The 26,872-nt window shown below is 39.0% G+C and overlaps 1 protein-coding gene across 2 annotated transcripts in view; it reads right to left on the reverse strand.

The window, feature by feature from the left end:
• LOC122561326 (mitoferrin-1) overlaps nucleotides 1-26,872 on the reverse strand; it is a 155,956-nt gene that overhangs the window by 102,306 nt on the left and 26,778 nt on the right. The window contains exons 2-4 of one of the 2 annotated variants that reach the window (XM_087998734.1): nucleotides 21,223-21,451; nucleotides 17,785-17,841; nucleotides 8,392-9,627 (exon numbers count right to left, since the gene is read on the reverse strand). In XM_087998734.1, the coding sequence (XP_087854860.1) occupies nucleotides 9,107-9,627; nucleotides 17,785-17,841; nucleotides 21,223-21,451 (807 nt within the window). In that variant the 3' untranslated portion in view covers nucleotides 8,392-9,106. Of the gene's footprint in view, nucleotides 1-8,391; nucleotides 9,628-17,784; nucleotides 17,842-21,222; nucleotides 21,452-26,872 lie in introns of those variants that run through there. The other variant, XM_087998735.1, reaches the window with a different exon arrangement.

Genomic DNA, 26,872 nt, shown 5'->3' on the forward strand with positions numbered 1-26,872 from the left:
AACTCATTACACTGTTTCAAAGATCATTAGCAGAGATCACTATATCACATCATCCTACTATTTATTCTGAACCAAAATTAGTAAGATCGGGTCATTCGCACATGGCTGTCGTGGGACCTTGCTAATGCAGAGGCCATATCTATCACGTTAAGACAATAACTTTAAAGCATTTGTGGCATCTCAAAATGCAAATCTTCTCGGCTCCAGACAGTTTGTCAGAATTTAAACCAGGGGTATCTTCAGCACGTCCCAAGTGCTAGATCTGCACGGGCACTCTTACCCATTTTCTTTGGTCTTGCAATAGGCTTCAAACATTTTTGAGCTGTGACGGGCGCAATGGACAGGGTTTTGGGTGTAAGGATGGAGAAGGACCCTCTCTCTCTCTCTCTCTCTCTCTCCTTTTGGGCCTACCCACTGTATTTCCTGCAGACATGCATAAGAAAAAAAACTTTTCAATAGTCTCACGTTCTGTGCAAGAAAGAATATCTTGCTAGGTTGGATATCCGAAAAAAACCCAGGCTTGAGGGGTTGGCAGAAGATAGTTATGGAGCATATTCCTCTGGATTTTCAGACAAATATGGTACACCATAAAAGTGAGAATTTTTACAAGACATGGCAGCCCTTTTTGCAATACCTTTTTACAGATTTATCTGCCACACTAACAAGGACTTTTATATAGCCGTAACGATTGACTGTTGGACTCGTGAAGCACAGAGGAGGAAGAACTGCGAACATATGAGCGTTTTGTGTGGCTGGGCTGAGTTATTACTATTTATTTGTTTGTTGTTGGTTATTTATTTATTTACCAAGTTAAATTGCTAGTTTAGGTTTTTGTTTAAATTTTATATTTTTTATCTATATATATTTATACAGTTGTACATGAGGGAGGGTTGGGGATTTTATTATTATTTGGGTTTTTTGTACTGTTTTGAATTGCATTGTTTTGGACTTGTAATATTAAAAAAATCTATTTATTCCTCAGTAAAATATTAAAAATGCAAGTCTTTAATCTGGCAGGTAGGGCATTACAAACTGGGCAGCAGCGCTTCATTAGAGTTACTAAGGTATGGAGAAAGCAGGAACCATAACTGATACCAGCTGAAGGTATGTAATAATATGTCCAAGCAGGTTGATTCAGAATGTAAGGACTTTATTCTTGGCAGTATCCCTGCTTCTGGGCCTGAAAGATCAATCAGATCTGTTCTCCTAATCAGCTTGTTCAAAAGTGCTATTACTGTACACACTTCTGGACAAGGTGGAACTTAAACCAGAGTCTCCCAGTTCAGAGATAGAGACCACCATTGCACCACAAAAGCCCTTGGAACAAGAGCTGATTTTTCTTTTGCTTCCTTCCAAGGGTAGGAACACTACCACTGTTCCACAACAGGAAAGCTGAGTTTGCTTTATTAATTTATTTAACCTATTTTTCTTATCAACCTGTTCTGAGATCCTATTGCACAACTCTGGTGCAAGTGGGACTTAAACTCAGGTCTCCAGGCTTGGGTGAGGGACACTACCACAACAGCCCTCAGAACAAGAACTGATTAACATCCCATTAAACTCTCACCATCTGGGTGGGGGAAAAGAGTAGGACAAAGACTGAAAAAAAAGAGTTCAGGAATAGGTCCAAGTCTTGAATTTAATGTAATTGAGTCAAGGAAGTATGAAAATCCAGGTTCTTAAAATGTTTTAGAAATTAGTGGGAGTGAGGAATTGAGATCATTTAGATTTGATTCCCTACAGTTTAAGGTAAATCAAGAGTGTTTAATCAGTGATAGCCTAGGAGAAGCAAAAGGAATTTGCAAGACTATTACACAATTACTAAGGAAGGCTGTGAGATGTCAACCGTGGGGGTTCAACTCCCACATGGAGGTTACTATGAAGGACTCCCCTCCCTAATCTCTCCTCCTGCCTGAGCCTCATGTTAAGCCAGTCATTTCTTTGTCCATTGAGAGCAACTGTGTGGTTTGATCGGACTATGGCAACTTTACCTCTTATACATTTTGAAATGCCTAGGCTCATGCACAGATCCCTCAGATTCCACTCACCCTGCCAATCAGAGAAAGACCAATTTATCGCTTTCTACCAGCCAGCTTGTCTTCCATTCATGCCCATATGTTACCCCATAGACCATGATGTGTACTTTATGCAATAATACACTTATGCTACTTGGATTTCCAAAAGCACTTCACATCTATACATCTTTTATGAACACTACACTCCTTCAAATAACTGATTTTCCTTTCACAAAACCATGCTGACTCCTCCCAATTCAAGATTTTAAGTGTGCAACTATAGATATGTTCTAAACAACTTGTTCAGAGGTTTTATTAATTAATACTAACACATCTACTACCTCAGTCCCCACTTCAGAGACCCTTAGATGAAATCTCAGATCCCAGAGATTTCTCATTCTAAATCTCCACCAGCTAGCTCAGTACTACTTTTCTCATGAAAGTAATTTCACCAAGTTCCTTACTTCCTTCCACAATTTAGTTATTTCTGGAATACTGTTCACATCCACTATTGTGAAGTAAAATTTGTTCATTTCATAGATAATAAAGTTTGCATATCAGTTCCTCAACTGCACTGTCCAGACGGCTAATGCTTTATACACATTATACATACATCCCAAGCATTAAGATTCCCCTTTAAATATCTGCCACTGCTTCTCAAATGATCTATTCCTAGTATTTGATTTCACTTGACTTCAGTTAGCTCAGCTTTCACATCCGCATGATCCTCTTTAAAGTAGTCTAAAATACTAAGCTTAGGTTCATTCTTTTCCCTTTCAACTGGATGTAAAATTCAAATATCACAGGTACTGCTATTTGGGGATGCCTTTAATTGGAGGTCATTAAGCCAGTTACATTACTAATGTTCTAGTATTGCATAGTGTTGAATAGTTGATTCCACAATATGCCACTAAGAAATTCTCTTAGGCAGTCTATGAACCCTATTCTGGGATACCATTACAAACCCAATTTCTCCCATTATTAAAAATTACCCATTATTTACTGCCCTATCATTAGTGCAGAATTTTTTCCTATATCTCATCATGCATTGACAGTGGATCTGTAGGCCCACCCTACCAGTTACTTTCATTAAACATTCAACACCCTTATTTCCTGCACAAGATCACTTACAACTGTTGCAGCAATACCATCTGTGATTAACAGTACTACATCTCCACTTAGCTTCTAAAATATCATATGCCTCAATATTTAAGAGGCAATTGTTGTCATCTTGTAGCCATATCTCCGTAATGGCCAACTGATCATTTACTTCAAAACATGCAATTTACTTTGTAACACATGCTATGAATAATAAAACAAAATTAAATGCTCTTATCTTTCTAAGAGTAGCCTGGACCATGAGTTCATAATTTACTTTAGCTTCCCTCACCTATTGTTTAGTTAAAACTCTACTTCCCTAGTTATAGTTTGAGAAAACATGGGTCCCAATGCAGGTGCAGATCATCCCAACAATATAGCCCCCCACTTCCTAATACTGATACGAATTTTCCATGAATCAAAACACTTCTTTGAGCCACATACTTATTCAGTGATCCTATCTGCCCTCAACACCATAACAGATGGGTAAAATGGCTATTTCTGATAGACAGTCCACTCTGCCTTTCAATCATGGCCAAAATGTTTCTCAACCCCATCCTCCTGCCTTCTCCCTATAATTCTTGATCCCTATACCAAACAAGTGCATAACTGCCTTAAATACACCCAAAGACTTGGTTTCCATGGCCTTCGGCAACAATGAGTTCCACAGATTCAACACCCTCTGGCTGAAAAAATTCCTCATCCCAGTTCTAAAGGGTGGTCCTACACTCTGGAGTCTGTGCCCTTGGGTCCTTTTCTCTGCTAGTCATGGAAATATGATCTCCATGCTCCACTTTATCAAGGCCTCAGTATTCTGAAAGTTTCAGATTCATGAGCCCCCCTCCACTAAAAATGTCCATGAACCTAGAGTACTGAACCCTGCTCATACAAGTCTTTCAACCCAGCGATCATTCTTTTAAAACCCCTTTGAATCCACAAAGCCAACATATCTTTCCTTAGATATGGGGCCCAAAATTGCTTAATATTCCAAATGCAGTATCTCCAGACTTAACCAGCAATATATCATGCTCTTGTACTTAGCCCTTTCAAAATGAACACTAACATTGTGTTTGCCTTCCTAGCTGCCAAATGAATTTGCATGTTAACCTTGAGAATCTGAAGTAGGATTCCAACGTCCCTTTGTGTTTCAGATTTCTGAATTTTCCCCATGTAGAAAATAGTCTACACCTCTATTCTTCCTACCAGAGTATTAGGCTCACAGCCACATTGCATCCCATCAGCCATTTCTTTATTCTCCGAGTTCATCCATTCCCCGGTAGTCTCATTTCCTCAACAGTACCTACCCTTCCACCTATCTTTGTGTCACCTGCATATGTTGCAATAATGCCATCAGTTCCTTCATCCAGATCATTAATGTATAAATGCTAGTATAATTGTGGTCCCAACACTGACCACTGCAGGTCTTCACTATTCACCAGATGCCATCCTGTAGAATAACCTTGAATTTCCACTCTGCCTTCTCCCACCCAGCTAATCCTCTAACCATGCCAGTAACTTGCCTCTCACACCATGAGTTTGTCTTATTTAGCAAACTCGTGTTGCACAGTGTTCAAGTGCTTCTGAAAGTGCAATGGATCACATCCAGTAGCCCTCCTTAGTCTGTAACATGCTCGTTACTGCTTTTAGGAATTTGAAGGTTAGTCAGATATTACCTCCCATTGACAAACCTGTGCTGACTCAGCCCACAATCACATCAAGAGATTCTAAAATTTTACCAATGAGCACTCAGGATAACCAGCCTATCATTTGTCTCCCTTCTTAGTCAGAAGCATTGCATTATTCATTTTCCAGTCCTCTGGAGTATTCCCTGACTGGTGTTTTCTGCAATGTCCACTGCACTCATTCTCTCAAAGTTCTGGTATGCCTATAGTATCTTCCACTGTGAACAGTGATGCAAAGTAGCTATTCAGTTCTGTTATTTTTAGATCCCAATCACTACCTCTGCAGACTCATTTTTCCAGCAGTCTAAAGTCCACCCTTGCCTCTCTTACCATATGTAATCTAAAAAAGCCTCTGCAATTTTAAAAAATATTAGCTAGCTTACTCTGACATCGCAACCTCCTCACACTGCTTTTATTAGTTGTCCTCTAGTTTATTTAAAAGGCTTGCCATTCATCCTGCTTTTATCTTGTCCTTGATTTTTAGTCAGCTATGGTCAAGCCCTCTTTCCTTGAGAATGTTGCTCCTCTTGGTTTTCTGCTATGCCTCCCAAATTACCCCCAGAAACTGCTGCCATAGCTGCTCTATTGTCTTCCTTGCTCGCTCTCCTCCTAAACAACTCCGGTCAACTCCTACCTGGTGTATTTGGCTCCGGTAATAAGCCAGACAAAAATCTATAAAATATCTAAAATGAAAGTTACAATTGAACAGGAAGAGGATGGCAAGACAAGTGATGCTCCAAGATGTACTGTGTGAGCACCCAGATTCCAGGCAGTTTTCAGCTGGTTTGGATGAAATGAATGAACTGCAGATGGACAAGTTTGCTGGCAGCATGAGAAACCAATCCTGCCACGTGTTGGGGAACGTGAAGGAACATAGTGAGAGTAAGGACAACAGTAAAATGGTTGGAAGGTTGTTACAGTGCTCTCTACAGCAGGAGTGTTCAGACATCTGGGTTTCCTGGTGGCAATGCTAGTCACATCTGCTCTACTTCCTCAGTTCCATTGCCCTGGTAATTGTTCTCATTAAAACAATACAAAAGAACTTCAAATTTGTCGAACAACTAGAAAAAGTTTGTTGCTCCTTCATTTCTGGCTGAATCCCCTTACCTGCATCACTAGCAGTCATACGCTTTCCCTGACCACACCTTAATAAAAAGGTCCTAACCTTCTGGTATAAAACATCTAAGAAACTGCTGTCTTATGCAGTCACAACAATTGCATTTCAGGGCCCAACTCAAACTGACCCAGTTACTCAAACTGTAAACAATGACAATAGCTGTGTCTGTCCTGCATTACACTTCCATCCAGGAGGGTCCATAATCTAACGCCATGACAAATCACCTGTGTCACCTTGAACATTTATATTCAAACAAATTTAATCTTAAAAAAATCACTGATAGTGATCCTTTCCATCAGGTTTTCTAAGACATTGAATGATCAACTCAATACACAAAAGGCCAAGAATGACAACACCGCTTGCAGAAAAGCTAGTTATGTTCAAGGAATGCACAACAGGGAGATGTTGGTATCCTAGGTGGCAAATACATTGTTTAAAAGCCTTTTGAAAATCAATGGTCTTTGCTGTATTGAACTCTGGGATTGTCAGGCAAACAGTATCAAGAGGGCAGTAGAAACTAGTCATTAATGTACTAACAGAGCAGAGCAGTCTCGAGGGGTTGAATGATCTACCCATATCTCTGCTTGTATTTTAGTATAGAGTTTCAATTGCAGTGTTCCATTAAGCCTTAAGGATCAAAAATAATACAAAGTCTATGCACTCAGTTTAGTCTGCGGATTCCTGCCTTTCATTGAAAAATTTTGCATGCCTCAAACCCTCAACTTTGTGTACATTAATGCCACCTAAATAAGACAGCATTCAGATATCAATAAGCTGGAGGCTTCAAGCCCCTTGCTAAAACTCAACATCCCAAGTCTAGCCCTTGCACAATTTACTTAAGGATATACAGAGTTCAAGGTGCAAAATTAAAATAATTTCAAGATTTGATTGGCTCAAACACTACCAAAATAAGTTAAAGTGATGGTGGGCTTTCACTAGTTATAGCTGTTCAGCCTGTTAGAGCACTTCATTGACATCAAGTCAACCACACAGATTGGAAGCTAGAGTTCCCCAGCAGGAAAAACCAGAGCAGATAGATGGTTTCCCTGTTTACAACAGTAAAGCAAGTCGTTATTTTTAAATGACTGAAATGGAAAAATAGCTTATAGAAAATAAAGGATTACTTTTAAAAGCAAGTAGTGCTCAATGTGTCCAATTACTTACACAATTGCTTTTCCAAGCAATCATTAAAGCTTTACTGCAGCCAATCTAGAGCTGAAGGGTTGTGTTCAGATGGTTGGCACAAGTAACTGACTGGCCTGTGGACTTGTGACCAGTTACCAATGATAAAGGCCTTCTACCTGCCAACTGTGAAACTGGTTAACAGATAGGACATCTTGGGGCTATGACTACGATACCAAAAAAAACACCCAAAATTGCCAGAGGAGCCATTTCAAATGGACGAAAACCATTTTTCACCCCATATAGTCACTAAGCTGGCTTACAGCCTCTACAGAAGGACAGAACAGTGTTCTGACCAGCAATGATCTCAGGAACCACTAACTGCCTTCCCAACCTTTCCCCTCCATTCCTATCAAGTTTTCCTTACCTTCAGTGTTTGTGCTGTGCATGTGTCATATTGGTGGCATTATATACTAATTGCTTATAGTCGTTTACCTATACATAATCATTTCTTGTAATAAAGCCATTTGTCAAGTACAGAAACCTGGTCCATGCTGTAAATTTGGATCAAAACAGAAATAGGGGAATTGCTTTTTTGGGGGGGGGGGGGGTTAAAAAAAGGTGGTGACTCTAGGAAACTGGACTCAATTTCTAGCATGATTTTCTAGGGAGGTGTAACAATTAAGAATTTTAAAACAGATTCAGCTACCCAATAATGAAATCAATAATGCAGATATGACTGGAGTAAAGGTAGCTTTCCATGTCCCAGGTTTACCACTTTCACCGTGCCAAACCCCTAGCCGCAAATCTTAAAATTAGTCAAGACCAGATATGATTGAAACCTAAGTAAATGGCTCCAATTGGAATACAATGTTGTATCAACTCATCCAAATTCATTCAACAGGTTGAGATTTTGAAAACTCCATATGGCTCCAACTCAATGAAATCTTGAGATTTTTCAAAAGAAGTATGATCACGGTGGTTCTTCTTCTGGGTTTCATTTGAAAAAGTGAATAGCATCTGTTGAATAAAAATTAAAAACCTACAGTGTGGTTAGCTTCAGGATTTATGGTGCAGAGGTCAAAAAGTCAATCTCAGCACTGGATCTTGTATGGCTAAATCACTGCATATCAGAAAATCCAACTAAACAGGTGAACATTTTAAATCTGTTCTGCAGGATTAATGCAGGGAACTCCATTAAGCCATATCTCATGGCTGTCAATCATCAAAGCATTCAGAAATGTTCACTGTATTCGATGGCTGAGCATACAAAAACCAAAATGGTAACTCTAAAAACCTGTGTCCCAACTAAAAGAGAAAAGAATTTCAAAACCGATCAAGAAATGACAACACAAGATTTCTTGTCTTTTTGTTTAATCATCTTCCTTGTGAAAACCCTTTTTTCTACATCAAAGAACTTAGCTGGATAAAATAATTCCAGAATAATATTCCAGTGAATATAAAGGGCTACAATTCAGTTCTTTAAGTACATTGCTGATGCAAATGTAGGCATGAAAAAGCTTGATGCAATACAAAGGGTGCAGAGAAATACAGTTTTAAAATCAAACAGTATTTGCCTTCTGTGCGAAGCAATTTGATGCCTACCTTGGCAGTGGTTTAAGTATTCTCAACTACTGATGATACAGTACACATACATTAATGCAATAGCTGACACTTTTGCTAAACATGTAAACCTGTATGTGCTTTTTAAAAACATTTAAACCAGCCCAGCAAACTGAAGAGAATGGGGAGGAAAAAAAGTATCCAAAAGGAAAAATCTTAAAACAAAGGTTAGGCTTCCAAAAGTGCCCAACACATGTTGTGCCAGCAAATACCTGTGCGTTTTCCTTGTCGACAACGGCCAAGTCTACCTGTCATTTTAGATGTTACAGTAAATACACAAACTTTGGTTTGACCTAATGTAGTCAGGAGACATGGTGATAATTTTATTCAACTGAGTGCAGAGTGGATCAGAACTACTACCAGATTCTATTAAAAAAGGATGCAACGGAAATATAGGAGTATTGCAGTTCAAATAAGTTTCTATGGCATCAGTGCTGGCTTATTGAATTTCAGTAAGTTGACCTCCTCTCACGGTGGTGTTTGCTAATGAAGTACTTGAAGAACTCATACACAGACCAGGCAATAGCTGTGGATGGCATCTGATAGATAACTCTGGCCTGAACTCCCTTAAAATATGCTGGGATACCACCCAGCCGGTAAACCGTCCTGAAGGCATTTGCCATGCCAGAAAGATGTCCACTGATGTTGAGGGAGTTTAGAGCCAGGGATTCCTGCGTGTTTAGTAGTGTTTTGCAAACGTCCAGTGGTGTTGTTACCGCTGCTGAGACAGCCCCGGCCATAGCCCCAGAGAGAACATGTGAGGAGGGGTTGTATTGTCTGTGCGGGTTCAATTTCTCCTGCAGGAACTCATAAGTCATGAAATGAACAGCTTGGAAGGGGATGTTCATAGTCAGTTGGGTGGTGTAGCTCCGATAGAATGCTCCAGCCCCTTCAGTTTTCCACACTGTCCTCATGCAGTCCAAGACTCGTTTGTAGGGAGAGTTGTACATTTGCATCCTTTGCTTCACCACTACGCAGTTCAACAGGTTTATGTATAAAGGTTCCAGTTTGAAGACAATGGGAGTGGAGACAGGGTTTCCATGGCATCCCAGGTCATGTGCAGGCCATGTCAAAGAGAGATGGGTTAGAGCAACAAAAGCAGAACATTAAAACAAAGGGAGAAAATGGAAAACAAGTTAGTGAAACACATTTCAGCAATTTCTTTCCCCTACCCACCAGCCAGCTCAAAAACTGAACAATTTCTTTGGTTTCCAAATGCAAAGTTTCTCATCTTTTTTCAGATTAGTGTAGTTTATTACTTTTAGCCAAAACCGTTGGTGTGCAAAAGCAATGTACGATAAAAATTCAAATTAGAAATGAAGGAGCATAAGTAATTTAGTTCCTTCAACCTATTTAGTTTAATAAAATCTTGTCTGACCTATGATAAAATTCATGCCTTTACCAACATCCTTCAATAGCTTAGCTAACCAAAAATGCTTTACTGGTCTAGCACAAATCATAATTTGAATTCTGAAAGTACATGAACAAGCCATACTTGGCAGTCCTCAGCCTCAACTGTAAGCATAATTTCCCATCAGTTGGGTAGAAGCAGAGAAGTTGATTAAATAAAGTGTTTTTAAAAAAAGTTAATACAAGAGAGATATTTTAGAAACAACCAGTTTGGAGATACATACCTGTGGAGCAGGTGGGAACTTGAATCTGGGTCTCCTGCCCAGAAGTAGGACACTACCACCATGCCACACGAACCTCTAAGGAGTTAATACATGCACTACCCTGAAATTGGCTTCATCTGTTGGTACCATGACAGATTTGCTCATTTACTTCCAAGCTCCAAATACTCTACCTTATTCACTTTGCCTCCTCTCCACGTTTAAATCCAATCAAAAACTCTAATTTGCCCCACTGTTGCACTTAACTTTGATATACCCAAAATACTGCACTTTGAATTTTCATCTTAGACTTCAGATAAAAGCTTCTGGTGCAAGCATTTCAAGTTACAAATGTTAACAGATGAAGCTGCCAACAGAAGCTCCTATTTCAACAGGAATACGACAGTACCAGGGAAAGGAAGAGGAGAAAACAGTTAATTCAGCTGCTAGTCTAGAGTTTTTAAACAATGGAGGTAGTGGTCAAGCTTAAATCAATTTTAAAAATGATTTAAATTGACTACAGGAGTTGGCAAACTTTGGGCAAATTTAAAAATGTCAACAGAAGTGCTGTTAATGACATGCTATAGGATAATGCCAAACACTCCAGTCTCTTTTGGAGAAGAGGACAAATCCAAAGCAATGAATTTTAAAATAGGAGAAAACAAATCAAAAAAAAGAAAATGTGTTCAAATATTTCTGTAATTAACACAGCAGCATGATACAGATACAAAATCTACCAGTAACTGGTAAAAAGTCTATAGCTGCACGTAACATTTTAAACCCAACCTGGCTTTTTATGCCTTTAGCAGCTGATCTCAAATACAGTAAGATGTTATACCTGTTATGGAGGGGATACAAAGTTCAGCAACTATTAACGTCAAAGGATGGGGCAAGATTTGCTAGAGAAAGACAGTAATGCTCATGGCAAAAGTTCAAAGCCCTGCAGAAATCCTAACTTAAAAACTTTTATAAAATGACAAACTTTATTTGCAGAAGGCTCTTTTGCTCAACTGGTATGAGTTTGCCCATTCATAGTCTGGTCAACGGCCAATGCAAAAGTAGATTATCCAGTGACAGATTTTAAAAATACAATTAAGAATTTAAGTTTAATAACGAATGTGTAGCAGAGATGCTGCTGCTACATGTCACAATGTATGATGGACTTTGCAATTTAGTTCCCTAGTTACCAGTACTTCTTCCAAAGGGCAACTCATCAATTTGAAATTCCAGGCATACCAACCTCAATCCTTGGAATTGCCCAGCATTGGTGGACAGACTTCCAGCACAAAGCAGAGTGTTCTTTCTGCAATCTTGTTCCTACAAACTGATCCAGTGCTATTATTTGTATTGCCCTTACATAAAATTGATTAACACCTCAGACTTATCAAAGCTGGAAAGGCTCCTGATTAGCTGTATAATCTGTACTACCAAGCCAATGTGTTTCCCCCACTAAGTCATAAGAGGGCTTTTTGTTTTAAAATAGTTATTCTAGCTTGCAGTATTTTGAAAGCTGCAAATACCTTTCAAAATAATTTATGACAGATTTGCTTTCGTGGAAATAAAAATCCTAAAACACTAGACAATTATGGAACTAAAATTTGACAAGCCAAATAGGGAGATATTAAGTCATGAGTTTGTAAAAGAAATTGCTTTTTAAAGAATTCTTTTGAAGAATGGGAGCGAGACCAAGAAACATAAAGGAGGGAATGATAGTGGTTACATTAGCTGTATGCATGATTGTTCATGGTAGATTTACTTTTCTGTTAAATTACTTGGGTAGTATTTGAATGGCTCCTGCAATCTGCAGATAGGAGCATGCCTGCCCATGACCCTCTTGGCTGTGTTACAATGACTTGAAGGACAGCCAATTACACTTGTGTCTACAAAACATGAAGCACATTCAGTCAACTGCAATAAGTCTCATGCTCTTTTTAAGAAAACTTTGGAATGATCAAGAGGTTTTGTTTGCAGAGACAACACATTCAGTAAATTCTTAAAACATTTGTTTTCAAAATAACTGAGGGACTTTGCCTGTAAAGACAGTCAAATTTGAGCCAAGTTTCACGCTAATCTTCAGAAACTCTCCATGTGATGTTCTAAGGCTTTAAATGATTTACCTCAAATCTTTCAGAGTAAACCACACATCTTTATTCATCTTAATGTACACAAGCTCTTAACGATTAGCATGCTAAATGCAGCAACCACTACATAGTTTCTTTTATAAGGCCTGATGTGTTAGGCCTAAACATGTTGCATGATACTTCAAAATGCAGGCAATTTCCAGTTTATTAAAAAATTCACTATTTTGAAAGCTAAACAAAATTCTGAAAACACGTCAGAATTTGTGAACATGTGACTTGGGGCATGCCCATTAGAATTGATGAGAGGAGTCACTTTAGGTTTGTCAGCTTAAAATATTGTTTCAAGTGTGTTGCATAAATTTAAGACTGTACAGTTCACTTACAAACTAGACACACAACACCTGCCTCTTACAAACGAGAATCTCAAACCATAATATCCAACGCTGTCACTCAGTTCCTGATAATAAGATTGCTATTGAATGCCAACATTAGGTATTTTGCTTCAGCTTACGCACATTTTTGTTTCAAGTACCGAAATGGCTGATAACTGGGTCAGTGATCAAAAGAATTTTCAAACAAAATTCCCACTCCAAATCATTTAAGGTTGCGAATGATACAACATAGGTGCATAAGACCATGGCCACATTCAGTGGTTGGACTTGTATACCAACTTCCACAAGTCTATATGTTTGTGAAACATTAAGAACAAACTTCCAAGACAATAAGACTCAAATATTAGAATAGAAAGCATTCAAAGTCAAATCAGTGAAACATGTCAGTTATAGCAGATACTCATGCATTGACATTTTAATTTGAGAAAAAGACAATTTAATCCAGTAACATTAGGAAGGAGAACCAAGAAGTGGCCAGAATTAAATTGCAGACACTATTGAAGTTTGTACCGGAGGAAATTTGATCCCATCCAGTAAAATACAATTCATTTACTTGAATGAGAACATTTTCACAACTGAAATTTCAGGGGGAAAAAAAGTAATAAGGGAGCCCCCTCTAAATCATAGTTTATTTACCTCAGCTGACAAATACTTGAATAGATACTGGAGCAGAGCAATTATTTTGCCCTTCACAGCTGATCAGCCTATTAGCATGTACACTTAGGCACCTACGTAAAGGTAAAAATCAGCAGATACACCAAAAGCATGCATGCAGCCAAGTCATTTGAAATTAGGACAGCAAAGTGCTGTTTACATACTAAAGCAGAAAAGGCTGTTGTTTTCTTCAAGATGAGTAGTGAATGTTAACAAAATATAGCTCAACTTGATCTAAATTTTCAAGAGCAGTTGCAAAATATCCCAAAAACCTGCCCTTCCCCAAAGCTGCACCCAGGAGGTTGAAGTGCCTTCACACAAAGGATCTTGCTTTTACCAGCTGCACATTCCCTTCACCAGGTAACACTAAACTATTTAAGAAGTGATCTTTTCTTTAAAAAGCTTGCTTTCTGAAACCTTCTGCAACTTAACACCAATTTCCATTCATTTGAGCACCTGGTCATTACCTTGAACGTTTACTTTTATATTGTCATTCCAGGCAAATAAGGGAACACAAACTCAAGATTGCAATCCAGCAAGCCACTTATGCTGAAATCTTGGTAAAATTAAAGGTGAACAAAGTGTTGGTCAGTGGAATGTACCTGCCAACACTGCAAAGTGCCAGTTTATGTTCTGCCTCTAGATGGAGCACTGATTTACAGACTGAACTCAACAGTAGCAGCAAGCCAGAGACAAGCTGAAGTCAAAAATTCATTTAATCTACTGACCTGGTGTGAACCATTCAGTTTTAGCTAAGTCAGCTTAACATTTAAAATTACAAAGGAAACAACTTGGCAGACAGGCAAATTACAACAATTCATCTGCCTCACCCACAAAAAAAAGTTACAATTTCATTCCCATGCACAGTTCAGTCTGACAGCTAACTTGTTCTTAAGCCTTTACGTGTACTCCCTACATTGGCAGAGATACCCATGTTAACTCTGTTCCTGAACGAATGCACATTTGATTGTGCTGCATTGTACAAAGGCAATTAACTTTGTACATTTACAATCGTCAAACAGAAAAGGCTACCCATTAGGATAATTTCTTGGCAGAGACAGAAATGCCAATATCCAAGAGCTTCAAAATACATTGAAGTAAAGTTGATAGAATTTTTAAAAACTAGTTAAAACCTTTCCTATGAATATCAACTAGGCTGCAAGTTGCAATTTGACAAGATCTATTAACCCATGACAGCTGGGAAGAAAATAACTAACCACAAATACAATAGCTTTGTGGCAACAAACCTGCTTAGTACAAGTTAAGGGAGTTGGAGGTTAAAAAACACTACAAAATTGTCAATTACTTCAACAATTTCTATACTGTCATGTAAAACTAAAATTCAACTAACAGAATGCTGCAAATACAATTAAGTCATACAAGACATGCTCTTGCAACTTCAAGTTGCCTGCAGAAAACCAGAGGGCATAAATAATTCAATAATCCTATCCTAACAATCAAATGTAAATTCAAAATACCAAAGTCTCAGTCCCATTTTTAAGTAGTTTTATTTTTGGTGAATAAATGCTTAAATGGCATGAATTGCCAAACTAGAACAATGTTAAATCAGAAAGAAAAAAATAAATCACTTTGGATAGGACTGAAGGATATACATTGCACATGAGCCACTTTGGAATAGAACTGGAGAAAGCACAGGAACAAGTGAATCAAAATCTACTGCTCTGATGGAAAGGGGAGAGCACAGATTAAACAGCGCATCAACTAATATTAGATTCCCTAAAACCAACTGCAAATTGTAGGAAGTGGAGTAAAAGAAAGAGGCAGTAGAATGCAGATGCAAAACACATTTTTAGCTTAGATGGCAAGTCAGAAAAATGGAATTTACCTTATTGCTTCTAATGCCTGACGAAGCCCAATGCACAGGTACCCCTTGAATGATTTTGAAAACTCTTAAGAAAAAAAAGGGACCTCAATCTAGAAACTTTAGTTACAAATCCTGAAAAAGGACACATCAATTTCCTCTTTTCAGAAGTTTGTTTTAAATAGTGAGCACATGACAGAGGTACAGATCTGAATTGGTTTTGTGGACCAAAACATCTGAATTTAGATGATTGCCACAGATTACCAATGTCTCTTTAGGTCATAGTTTTGCACAAAGTGTATTGAACTGAAGACATTCCACATTTAAAGTTTGAAGTAGCCCATTTATCAGTAAGTGAACCAGAAACAGTAGCAGTCATGTCACAAGATGACTAATCCAGAGGCCCAAAATAATGCTGTGGGACAAGTGTTGCAATCTCAGCAGAGCAACTCATGGAGTTTAAATTCAATTAATTGTACAATTGAAAGTTCCTCAGTAATGGAGATCAAAAACTAAGCAACTGCCATGAAATGAATCTTGTTCACTGAAGTCCTTACGGCAATGAAATCTGCCATCTTTAAAGTATGGCCTACACCAGACTCCAGACCAACAGCAATGTGGTTGGCCCAAAACTGTCCTCTGAAATAGAGTCAGTCATACAGCATGGAAACTGACATGTCCAACTAGTCCACACTGACCATATTCACAAACTACTGCCACTTGCCTGAGCTTGGCCAATATCCCTCCAAATCTTGACTATTCATGCATTCATCCATTTATCCAACGCCATAACTAATTGTATCCATCACTTCCCTTGACAGTTCATTCCACATGAGCCACTAAAAAGTTGCACTTCTCTCACTTTTAATTATGCCCCCTAGTTTTCAACTTCCCATCTTAAGGTGAATAGCAAAGTCTTTTCCCTATGCCCCTTTGATTTTATAAGCCTCCAAAGGTCACATCTCAACCTCCTAATCCTGGGGAGCAGGGAGAACCTCCCAAACCTCCCGAAACCCTCCGTTCCCAACATCCAGGGAAATCTTACCTAAACACTTTAATACCATCCTTCCTATAACAGGGCAACTAGAACTGCATGCAGTACTGCAGAAAAGGCCTCCCAATGTTTAGATTAGATTAGATTACTTACAGTGTGGAAACAGGCCCTTCGGCCCAACAAGTCCACACCGACCCGCCGAAGCACAACCCACCCATACCCCTACATTTACCCCTTACCTAACACTACGGGCAATTTAGCATGGCCAATTCACCCGACCTGCACATCTTTGGACTGTGGGAGGAAACCGGAGCACCCGGAGGAAACCCACGCAGACACGGGGAGAACGTGCAAACTCCACACAGTCAGTCGCCTGAGGCGGGAATTGAACCCGGGTCTCTGACGCTGCGAGGCAGCAGTGCTAACCACTGTGCCACCGTGCCGCCCGCAATGTCCTGCATAAGCTGAACAAGACAACTCAACTGCGATATTTACAAATGTCAGAGCAATACAGACAGCGCCAAATGCTTTAACTACCCTGTCTGCCTGTAATACATATTTCACATTGTGTACCTAAACCCACAGGGCCCTACCATTAATTGTACAAGTCCTGCCCTTGTTTGTTTTATCAAACTTTAATACCTCACATTTATCCAAACTAAACTCAGAATGCCACTCCTCAGCCCACTGACCCAATCAAGATCTCTTTGTAATCTTGATAACCAACTTCATCCTCCACTATAAATCACCAATTTTGGTGTCACCTGCAAACTTAGTAACCAAGCCTCCTACATTCTACATGTACTCGCACTCTACACTTGCTGACTTGCCAGTGATACTTAATTCCATGAAAAGGTTAAATCAAACTTCAGGGAGCAATTTAAGTGATTGAATAAGAGCCTTTCACAACATCCCAAAACAACTTACAGCCAGTCCAGCATATAAAGTGCAAGTCACTGAAGTACAGAAAACTCAGCTTCAATTTGTGCACACAAGCTCCTACAGATTAAGTTAGGTTGTAGGATGTAAAACTTGGTCAGAACACTCCAATTCTTTGAATGATTACAAGATCTTATGCTGACCAAAGGGGCCATACAGTTAGATTTATTACTTTGTGCAAAAGATGGACCTCTGTCATGAATATTCCCTCGGTACTTAACTGTAAGGTCAGTCTTGATTTTTTTGCACTCCAATCTTAAGTCTGGCTTGAAACCACAACCTAACAAAAGCAGGAATCCGACCAAATGAGCCATGGTTGATAATGGCAAAGGGGCAAGAAAAAAGGGCATGAAAATAGCTCCAGTATATAAAAAAATTAGCTTCATTACACTTTTCAAATCAAGAATTGCACCCATGCAATGTTACTAGAAAATCACCCATATTTCTTGTTCCAAAAAGGCAATTAGCCAGGAACACACTGCAATGTCAGCCAATTAATTGCAAGCGGTCTTGGTAAATTCTGAAATATGCAGAAGTACAAGTTGGTTTTACATTCAACGTACCTGCGTCATATTTAAGTCAAAAGCAATAGTAGAAAACCTTACAGTTAGACTTTTTAACCTTGTTAACATTACCTTCAGCAGGGTTCATGGCCGCATCATGAAACAAAGTCGCCACACATCCTGCTGCACCTGCAAAAGAAACTCCACACGTGAGTATGGGTGAAGGTCACCCAGAGCTAATGAGACTACCGGGGAAAACTGCACCCTAAAAGTCAAGAGTGCAAAATAAGATTACAGCAACTTCAACCAGGTGCAAACATGTTGAGTGCACACCAGATTTTAACACAGGCGACAAGAAATGTTACTATTTTGATCAGTTTGGGTGCATTAAATCCAAGCATTTCCTTTCTGATATCCATACATTAGGAAACTGTTCACAACTGAGCAGTAACCTCACCCATAGATCCATCCTAGTAGAGAGAAACAGGATAGGGGAGAAATATTTGGTTAAGTTTAATTTTAGTAACTACATCTACAAAACTCCCAATTAAAAATTTAAATACTGATGAATAACTCAGTTAACCTTTTCTCTTGACCTGCAACACTGGTCAGTGAACTTGCATGAGCTGTCAACATCACTCAAACAGCAATTCAAACATGCCAATTTTTAATACCATGCATCCAATTTCTATAAAGTACCCTGTGAAGAGGAACATACTGCAGTTCCCATTGCGCCAGTTGGATTTCTGAATCCAAGAACTGGGTAACCTCAAGTTACGAGGTAATGAACTTGTAAAGCATCAGTTTCATCAACTGACTGGTAGCAATTTCCAAATAAAGTGACAGCAGCTGATGCTCTAAAATAGAGATCAACACCACCAGGTAGATGAATAGTTATGTCTGAGTTGCGTGTGCAGACATGCACATGCAAATGGGATGGAGAGGAGAGGAGGGAAAGACGAGCTCTCTGGACCTTTATCATTAACCTGCTGAATGTTTGAGAGAATGAGGACATGTGTCAAATAAATAGCCATTGGAGAGTCTGCCCAATGACAGCCAGAACTCACTTTGCATCAAGGCAGATTTAACTGAGACGAGCAAAACACTCACTTCTGCATAACATTAGGAATCTTGTTATTAGATATTTGCTACATTCTTTTAAAATTTACATTACAACATTAGCAAAGCATGAGAACTATTCAATGTAATGCATCAGGCTCAACTTTAGAATCTTGGTCCAAAGCTGAAAGTAGCCATGGTTCATTCTCCAATAGTTGTCAGTGGTTCACAAGTGCAAATGCGTTCTGGTAGTTATCAGCAGCTCCCAGTTAACCAGTGGTTTGTAAAAAGAACTCCAAATACCAGAACTTCAGGAGTCCGAAACATCTGATATGAGGAGCTTAAAGATCTTGCTGTCCCAGTTTAAAATATCATTGTATTAAATTAGCTTTCCCATAGACCAGCAAGAAAATACACACCTAAAAATTACATGACATGATTACATGTCCAATAGAGCTACATTCAAATATTCAAAGCAGCCCCTCAAAGTTAGGGCTCTGAAGACGATTCTCCACTTAAATCCACTGGTCAACTTGGGGAAAAAAAAAATCAAACCAGACAAACATCAGTGCTTTACTTACCAAACAATATAACCTGAAAAATTAAATATGGACAAGGAGGGATGGGGGAGTAAGAGCAACTCAATATGAAATGCTAAACACTATAGCAAAACACTAAAATATAAATTTATGCAAGGACCAGACTACATTGTGAAATATTAATATGCAAGGTTTATTTGCTCCTCCCATTTAGAAAATTTCTAATTATTGCAGATTATGTTAGGAAGCAAAGACAAGATAACAGTGTAGGATGCAGAGAATTATAATATTATGGGAGGTTGAAAATTTAGAAACTTAAGTCAGCCAGAGTATTGAGGGAAACAATGATAAAAAACATGGAAAAGTGTTATTTTTGGACAGATGGATGAGTGGGTGGAATGAAGATCTACATACGAGGGGTCATGTTACATAGGGCAACATCACACTTGACTCATGGGGTACTGAACTGCAGGGAACACAGCCAGTTAATGAGCAATGCAGAAACTCAAGACAGCATGCCAAACACCATTCTAAAACTTCATTGCTCAAGACAACTTTCACAAAGGAAGGACTTTAAAAGAAAGGATGCACCACTAGATGGGAGCATAGCTTATTCTACAAGTCTTAAATTTACTTATAATGTTCTGCTCTGGAGAAAGCATGCTTGGGATATCAAAGAAAAAAAGGAGAGAGACAAGGAGGAAAGAAAACTGAAGGGAAATGGGGGCAAGGGAAAAGTTAGAGAGATCACCTATGTGTCAATTGGAATTCAAATAATTAATACAAAGAGACATGTACTGCCTCCATAGCCAAAAAAAGGTTAGAGACAAATAAAAGGGTAGCATTTAAGTTGGTAAAAGTAGATAGTAAAGCCAAATTATTGTTTGACCAGAATTTAATGACTTAAGAATTAAAACAGATGGGGTAAGAGCACAGAATAGCACAAGTGATCTCATCCTCAGACTAACATTTTTCTTGACAAGTCAAATCTGCTCTATAAATGGAAAAAACATGGAGTTTCCACTCCAATAATTTATTCAACTTCACCTTTTCTACTGTGTACTTAAGTCATGAGTTAGTAAAAAAAACTTTAAAATCTGAAATATAAAGTTCATTCGTAAACTAAAGTGTTTAGATTGCTACTGTACCCAAATTATGAACACTTGATTTTTTACCAAGAGGATAGTGAATATTGTGAAGTGTCAAAAGCAATACAAGATTATGAACGCAGTCACTACCATGAATATAAAATATGAACTACAGCACAGAGGTTTTTAAACTACGTAGATTCAATTTTGCTTTAACCTCAATTTCCTAAACTTAGGCCAAATGGTCGTTCACTTATTGAGCCTCCAACCACCTTGATTAATCTCACCCCAACATGTACACTTCATACTCCCTCATGGAGTTAAGCAGTCCCCTACATTGTATCTATCTCACTGCCAAGCAGAAGCGAGTTTCACATGACACATGGTCACATTTTTCTTTTCAAAAACTTTACACTTTGGGCCATTACTCAAGACTTGAAAATATCCAAATAAATCATTTGGGCTGTTGGCAGGAAACATATCATGGACACAAGTTCTCTAATATATAGCATAGTGAACAAAAGATATTGTAGAGCTAAACTAGAATCACAAATAGCACAACATCAAGTAGTGCACTATGTTTGGCTGAATTCACTTAGTCTAATTGGGTCCCAACACTTATTCCCTGTTCAGAGACAAGTGTTAAACTAAGTTACATCACAGCAATGAACTTAAAGCAAGGCTAGAAAAAGACTAACATGCTTACAGGAAAGCAGATTAGTAGATTTAAAACCAGGACAGCACAAGTAGTTTTCAGCATTAGGTGAACATTCTGGTCAAGGCACCTGCACAGAGCATTAAGAGATTACATGAAAGAAACAAATGGGAAGAAGGGGCACAAGGATGCTTAACTGTAGAAGAATCACTGAAGTAGTAATTAATACCATTAGCTATGTGACTATTGCCACCTGGATGGATGGTATCACTCAGTGTCTTTTTAATTTTTTCATAGCACGCAAAGTAGAGGGCATGTGCTGGCCCTGCACCAGTGGCAGTCACATTTAATCCCCTCATTGGCCTCCAAAATCCTTCAGTGCGGACAATCCTCTTCAACGCATCCATTACATTCCTATACCGGGCAGCAGGATCTGGCTGTAGGCTCTGCATTCGTGTCTGAAATCAAAAAGAATAAAATGTTTAAAGCAACTGCAAAACCAAACATGTCTGAACTACAGCAGAAATGTCTTAAAATAAAGCAGAAACAACTCAGCATTAGCTATTGATCTGATGGAATAAACACAAGTTTTGACAATATTTAGAACTATTCAGACTTTGAAAGAATACAAAAAAAACTTTTCAACAAAATAAATTTGATGTTCACCAATCTGGTGCTCAGACAGAGCCTACATATTCATAAGTTTTTTTTTAAATTACATTTTGCAAATTTTCCCATGTTCTCCACTGGCAGTAGAGAAACAAATTGCATACATCAGCGTTAACAGAAATTTAGCCTAAAACAAAATTAAAACACTTCAGAGGCCAGATATTTGTCGTAAAAAAAAAACATGAAATACTCAGGACATGTAGTAGCCATGGAGATAGATACAGAGTATTAGAACTGGTTAAAGATCAGATTTGAAACACTTCATAGAGAGTGCTTGAGCTACTGAGTATTTCCAGTATTAACTGTTGAGATTTAGAGTAATAGAGTCTAGTTACATATTTCAGTTCCCCAAAGAGAAGTTTTGAACGCAAATTCTTTGTTTCCTGCTCACCAGAAAATAAAGAAACTCCCAGTTCAAAAGATTACAGAGTATCTTGCCAAGCATATTTAAATCTATGCAAACTGTTGAGTGGATAGAGGAATATTCTACTGATACGTGCACATGTGGTTAACCAGAGCTGGAAAAGGTACGTGGATTGTCCTGTATTCACTGCTGTAATACAGACTGAGTATTTTTTTTGAAGTGTAAAAAAATTCCAATGGCAATGGAAGGAGCTTGTTAGGCTCTTGCCCTACATCAATACTCAGACTGGAAAGGCAGTACTTGCCATAGGAGAAATTAAAAACAAGTGCTTTGAGCCGACCAAGTAATAATTACTCTCGCTTTAAACAGTCATGTACATAACAATCAACATACTAGTTTGCTATACTGGATCTGTAGACACTTGGTTAATCTTGACTACACAGGTATGATTTGCAACATGTCTGTTCTCCACGTGAATTGTCTTACCTGAGCCATCACTTTCCATGTAATCCTAACAGGCAAATGTGGCAACATTAGTCAAAAAAAAGCATGCACCAATAAAGCTAGGTGTGTGTAAATAAAGGAAAAAGATCCATTGACATAATGTTCCAGCTATGGCTTTGCAAGCAAAAAGCAAGCAGAAGTGACAACAATGGTCAATTCATCTTCAAACAAAGCATGAAATCTAGCTCCCTGGCTGTTGCTCAGATGATTTTTGGCTTCAGTGATTAGTTGAAGCCCAAGTCTCTATAGACTGCATAATACCACACTGCCTCAGCTTTTTTCAATTAAGCACCTTCAAAATATAATACTAATGTGCACAAGTCACACTTACAAATGAAAAGTTTTGTTAAATTCTTTGCAAACTATTCATCACACACCCTTAACAGAAAAATCACAACATTAGGTGACAAAATACAGTTCCTACTTATTTGGGAAATGATTTAAGAATTGTATTAGTGTAGCAATTAAATCTTTCACATTGCTATCTTTTCCATCACTACACAATTTATTCCAACTTGGTGGCCCCAAATCCAAACCTAATTACTTGGCTCAAACTGCATTTTAAGTGGCAATAATAAAAAAAAAATCATTGAACATACTTGGCTTCATCTTATCTTAACTCCATATTCGAGTATATGCAAGTAATATTCTCAATTCACAAAACAATCATGCTACCCCATGACACTTCCAGAACATTAATGCAATGGAACTGGTTCTTTTAAGAATCATGCAGGTTTTTGAAGACAATAGAACCTAAATCATTAAAAAGGTATGCAGTTTTTGATCAGATTAGATTACATTACATTAGTGTGGAAACAGGCCCTTCGGCCCAACAAGTCCACACCGACCCACAGAAGCATAACCCACCCATACCCCTACATTTACCCCTTACCTAACACTACGGGCAATTTGGAATGGCCAATTCACCTGACCTGCACATCTTTGGACTGTGGGAGGAAACCCACACAGACATGGGGAGAACATGCAAACTCCAGACAGTCAGTTGCCTGAGGCGGGAATTGAAGCCGGGTCTCTGGCGCTGTGAGGCAGCAGTGCTAACCACTGTGCCATCCAAGGAATCTCCATTTCAATTATAGTTTGATTAAAGTCACAAGATCTGTTTCTGTTGCGCTCAGACAGCAAAAAAATAAACATCCCAACCAAAAAAGAAGAGTGTTGGCTTTGAGTGAAGTGATAGGGCAAAGAAAAATGAAAGTCAAGGTAGATAACACAAGGTGGTAGGCAAAAGTGGGTAATGTAGATACTGGAAATTAGAGTCAAGATTAGTGGTGCAGGAAAAGCACAGGTCAGGCAGCATCCGCAGAGCAGGAAAGAAAAAAAACGACGTTGCGGGCAAAAGCCCTTCATCAGGAAAGGTGGTAGTCAATGAGAATACACAAAGAAAAACCATGAACTGCAGGACAGCAATGACATTCTAAAAGCATGTAAAACAATATAATTAATAACCAGTTTAAACTTATTTTATTTTTGTGGTTTAAGGCAATACCCACACTTACAGAAACAATAAGCTAATACAATCAGTTCTGCTATAACATGGTAGTTGCGTTCCCATGCAAACCAGTGTTCAGAAAAATCGCATAATAGCAACACCATTTAAACGAATGGGGCTGGAATCATGTTCTAACTAACACACACTTTAAAAGTTCATACTATAGAAACCTACAGCTCAGCGAGCAAACCTACACCACCCTACACTATAGAAACATTGTTCCCAATTTATTGTTATAGCATATTCACATCAATGAAATGCATGTTATAGCAGAACAACCTGTATCAATTTTGACAGAACATGCAACCTTTGTCCCTATTACTAAAACTACATTGTCTACACAACAGTAGTTCATGGTTTTGTTAAAAAAAAACAGAATCCAATAGTCCACAGGGGTACAAGAGCCCTCGGCTGCTAATGGCTACTTTCCTGCCTTGAGCTTTTGTTTTTTGATCACCGAAACTCAAACTCAAGATGTGTTTTCTTGCCACAAATATTTAGCAAGGTTAGTGATAACTTTCTAAATCAGCTAATACAGCTAAAACTTGAATATTGTAGGAAAAAGACAGGCATGTCAAAGCCTATCACCTTGTACTCAGTCTAGACAAGAATGCAACAGTACAAATAAAAGCCTGCAGAATAGTTGGCAAATCAAGGCAGCATCCAAGAAGCAGAGTATGCCCAAACGTCGATTCTCCTGCTCCTTGGATGCTGCCTGACCTGCTGCGCTTTTCCAGCAAAACATTTTTCAGCTCTGATCTCCAGCATCTGCAGTCCTCACTTTCTCCTAGTTGGCAAATCAACTCCGACTACCTCTGGAAATAAAAACCATTAGGAGATTTTTTAAAATAAAATCTATGAATCTTTTGCCCAAACTGTGGCAAAGTATTTTCTAACTTAATTAATGCAACTTCAGACTACACTAGATTCAACCTACAATAAATGCAAAGAGTCAACAATACAAATAAACCTGACTGAATTAATTTTGAAAAGCCAGGGCTTAAAGCTTGTTTCTTAATTTAAGCTGTGCCAAGATCATATTTTCTTCCTGCATCACTGTCCATTTTTCTGTTCACAAAGGATTTCACATCTATGATTTTGCTATCTGTAGCTTTAGTTGCAGAATAAATTGTAGGCAAGTCATCGAGTTAGTAATACAAAGTAATTGAATGAGGAAAGACAAGAATATTAACAAAACAAATCAGGAGAACTGAGTCTATATAAATGATAACTCTATGCAACTTAATGAGTTGCTGAATCAACTGGGGAAAATCACCATAGACATAGAAGCCCACCAACTCCCAGAACTACCTAAACAACCTCCCATCTAACCTGTAAAAATGCCATTCCTTATTCCCAATTCCTCAGCCACATCTACTCCCAGGGTGACCAATTCCACCTTAAAGTCCCAGAAGTCCTCCTTTTTCCATGATTACAGCTTCCCTTCCCATTTGGCTAATGGTGCCTCCAGCACATCTCCACTTCACACACCACTGCCCTTTTAATCCCACCCCTCCCAATGCAACAAGGACCAAAATCCCCACCCAATCCCAGTCTTCACCTTCCACCCCAACCTCCGCATACATTGTATCATCCTCCACCACCTCGAAACAGACCTCACCACAAGATATATTTCCCTCCCCACCCTATCAGCATTCCAGAAAGACCATGGCCTCAGACCCCCGACAGGTCCACCCCACCACCACAACCCACTCCTTTCAATTCCCTGCCACCACAGGAAGTGTAAAACCTGCACCACTACTCCCCTCACCTCCGTCCAAGGCCCCAAAAGGGACCCTTCCACAGCAGTCAGGACGCCTTCGAGCGGATGGTGTCAGAGAACATCTCTGGGACACCCACACCCACCAACCCTATTGCCCCTTGGCTGAACACTAATTCCTCCTCCCACTCAGTCAAGGCCGTGCAGGTCCTGGGACTCCTCCACCGTTACCAGCTGACACCTGGAAGAAGAAAGCTGCATATTCCACCTCAGAACCCTGCAACCACACGTATAAATGTAGATTTCAACAGCTTCCTCATTTTCCCTCCCCCACATTACCCCAGTCCCAAGCCTCTAATTCAGCACAGCCCTCCAGAACTGTCCACCACTATTCCGCACCCCTTTCTCTCTTTCCTCCCCCCCACCCCACTTTCTCCCTCACCTTCATCCATCTATCGCTTTCTCAGCTACTTTCCCACCAACCCTACTCATTTATCCCTCAGCCTTGGTCCACAAGCCTCATTGCTGATGAAAGGCTTACGCCCAAAACAGATTCTTCTGCTTCTCACGTACTGCCTGACCTGCTGTTTTCTCCCAGCAACACGCTCGGCTAAAGGACAAAGGATACACTTTACAAATTAACAGCTCTTTATTTCAAAGAAGTCACTTTAAATTAATCCTGTTGTACAAAAATCAAATCAACTCAACAGACAGCAATGAGCACAACGCAAAAATTTATGAAATAGACTGTGCCCCTTTAAGGCCCATCTTACTTTTTATAGTTATGTAGTCAGAATGAATGATAGAAGAATAAGAAACTGCATTCAGTTTAGGGCAAGGTTTGATACTGTAACGGTTTGGTGTTACCTATAACACCTAACCAGCTGAAAGTATAAGCTTGTGCCACAGCTTTGAAAGCCCACTTCTCCTGAAAGCACAAAGAAAACCTTGACTCCTTTCCTAAACTGAAGGCAATGTCTTAAATTTGAAGTGGCTTGACAGCAAAGTGATTTCTTCTGCTTTCAGAGGAAACAAAGGCATAGCCCAAAAATAAAGGCTTGATCATTTACAACCAAGATGAGAATTTCCTCACAAATCCAAGGGGTGCAATT

This window comes from Chiloscyllium plagiosum, unplaced genomic scaffold, assembly GCF_037043375.1.
Source record: "Chiloscyllium plagiosum isolate Xiang-an unplaced genomic scaffold, Cpla_swu_hap1 HiC_scaffold_22, whole genome shotgun sequence".
Classification (NCBI taxonomy): Eukaryota; Metazoa; Chordata; class Chondrichthyes; order Orectolobiformes; family Hemiscylliidae; genus Chiloscyllium; species Chiloscyllium plagiosum.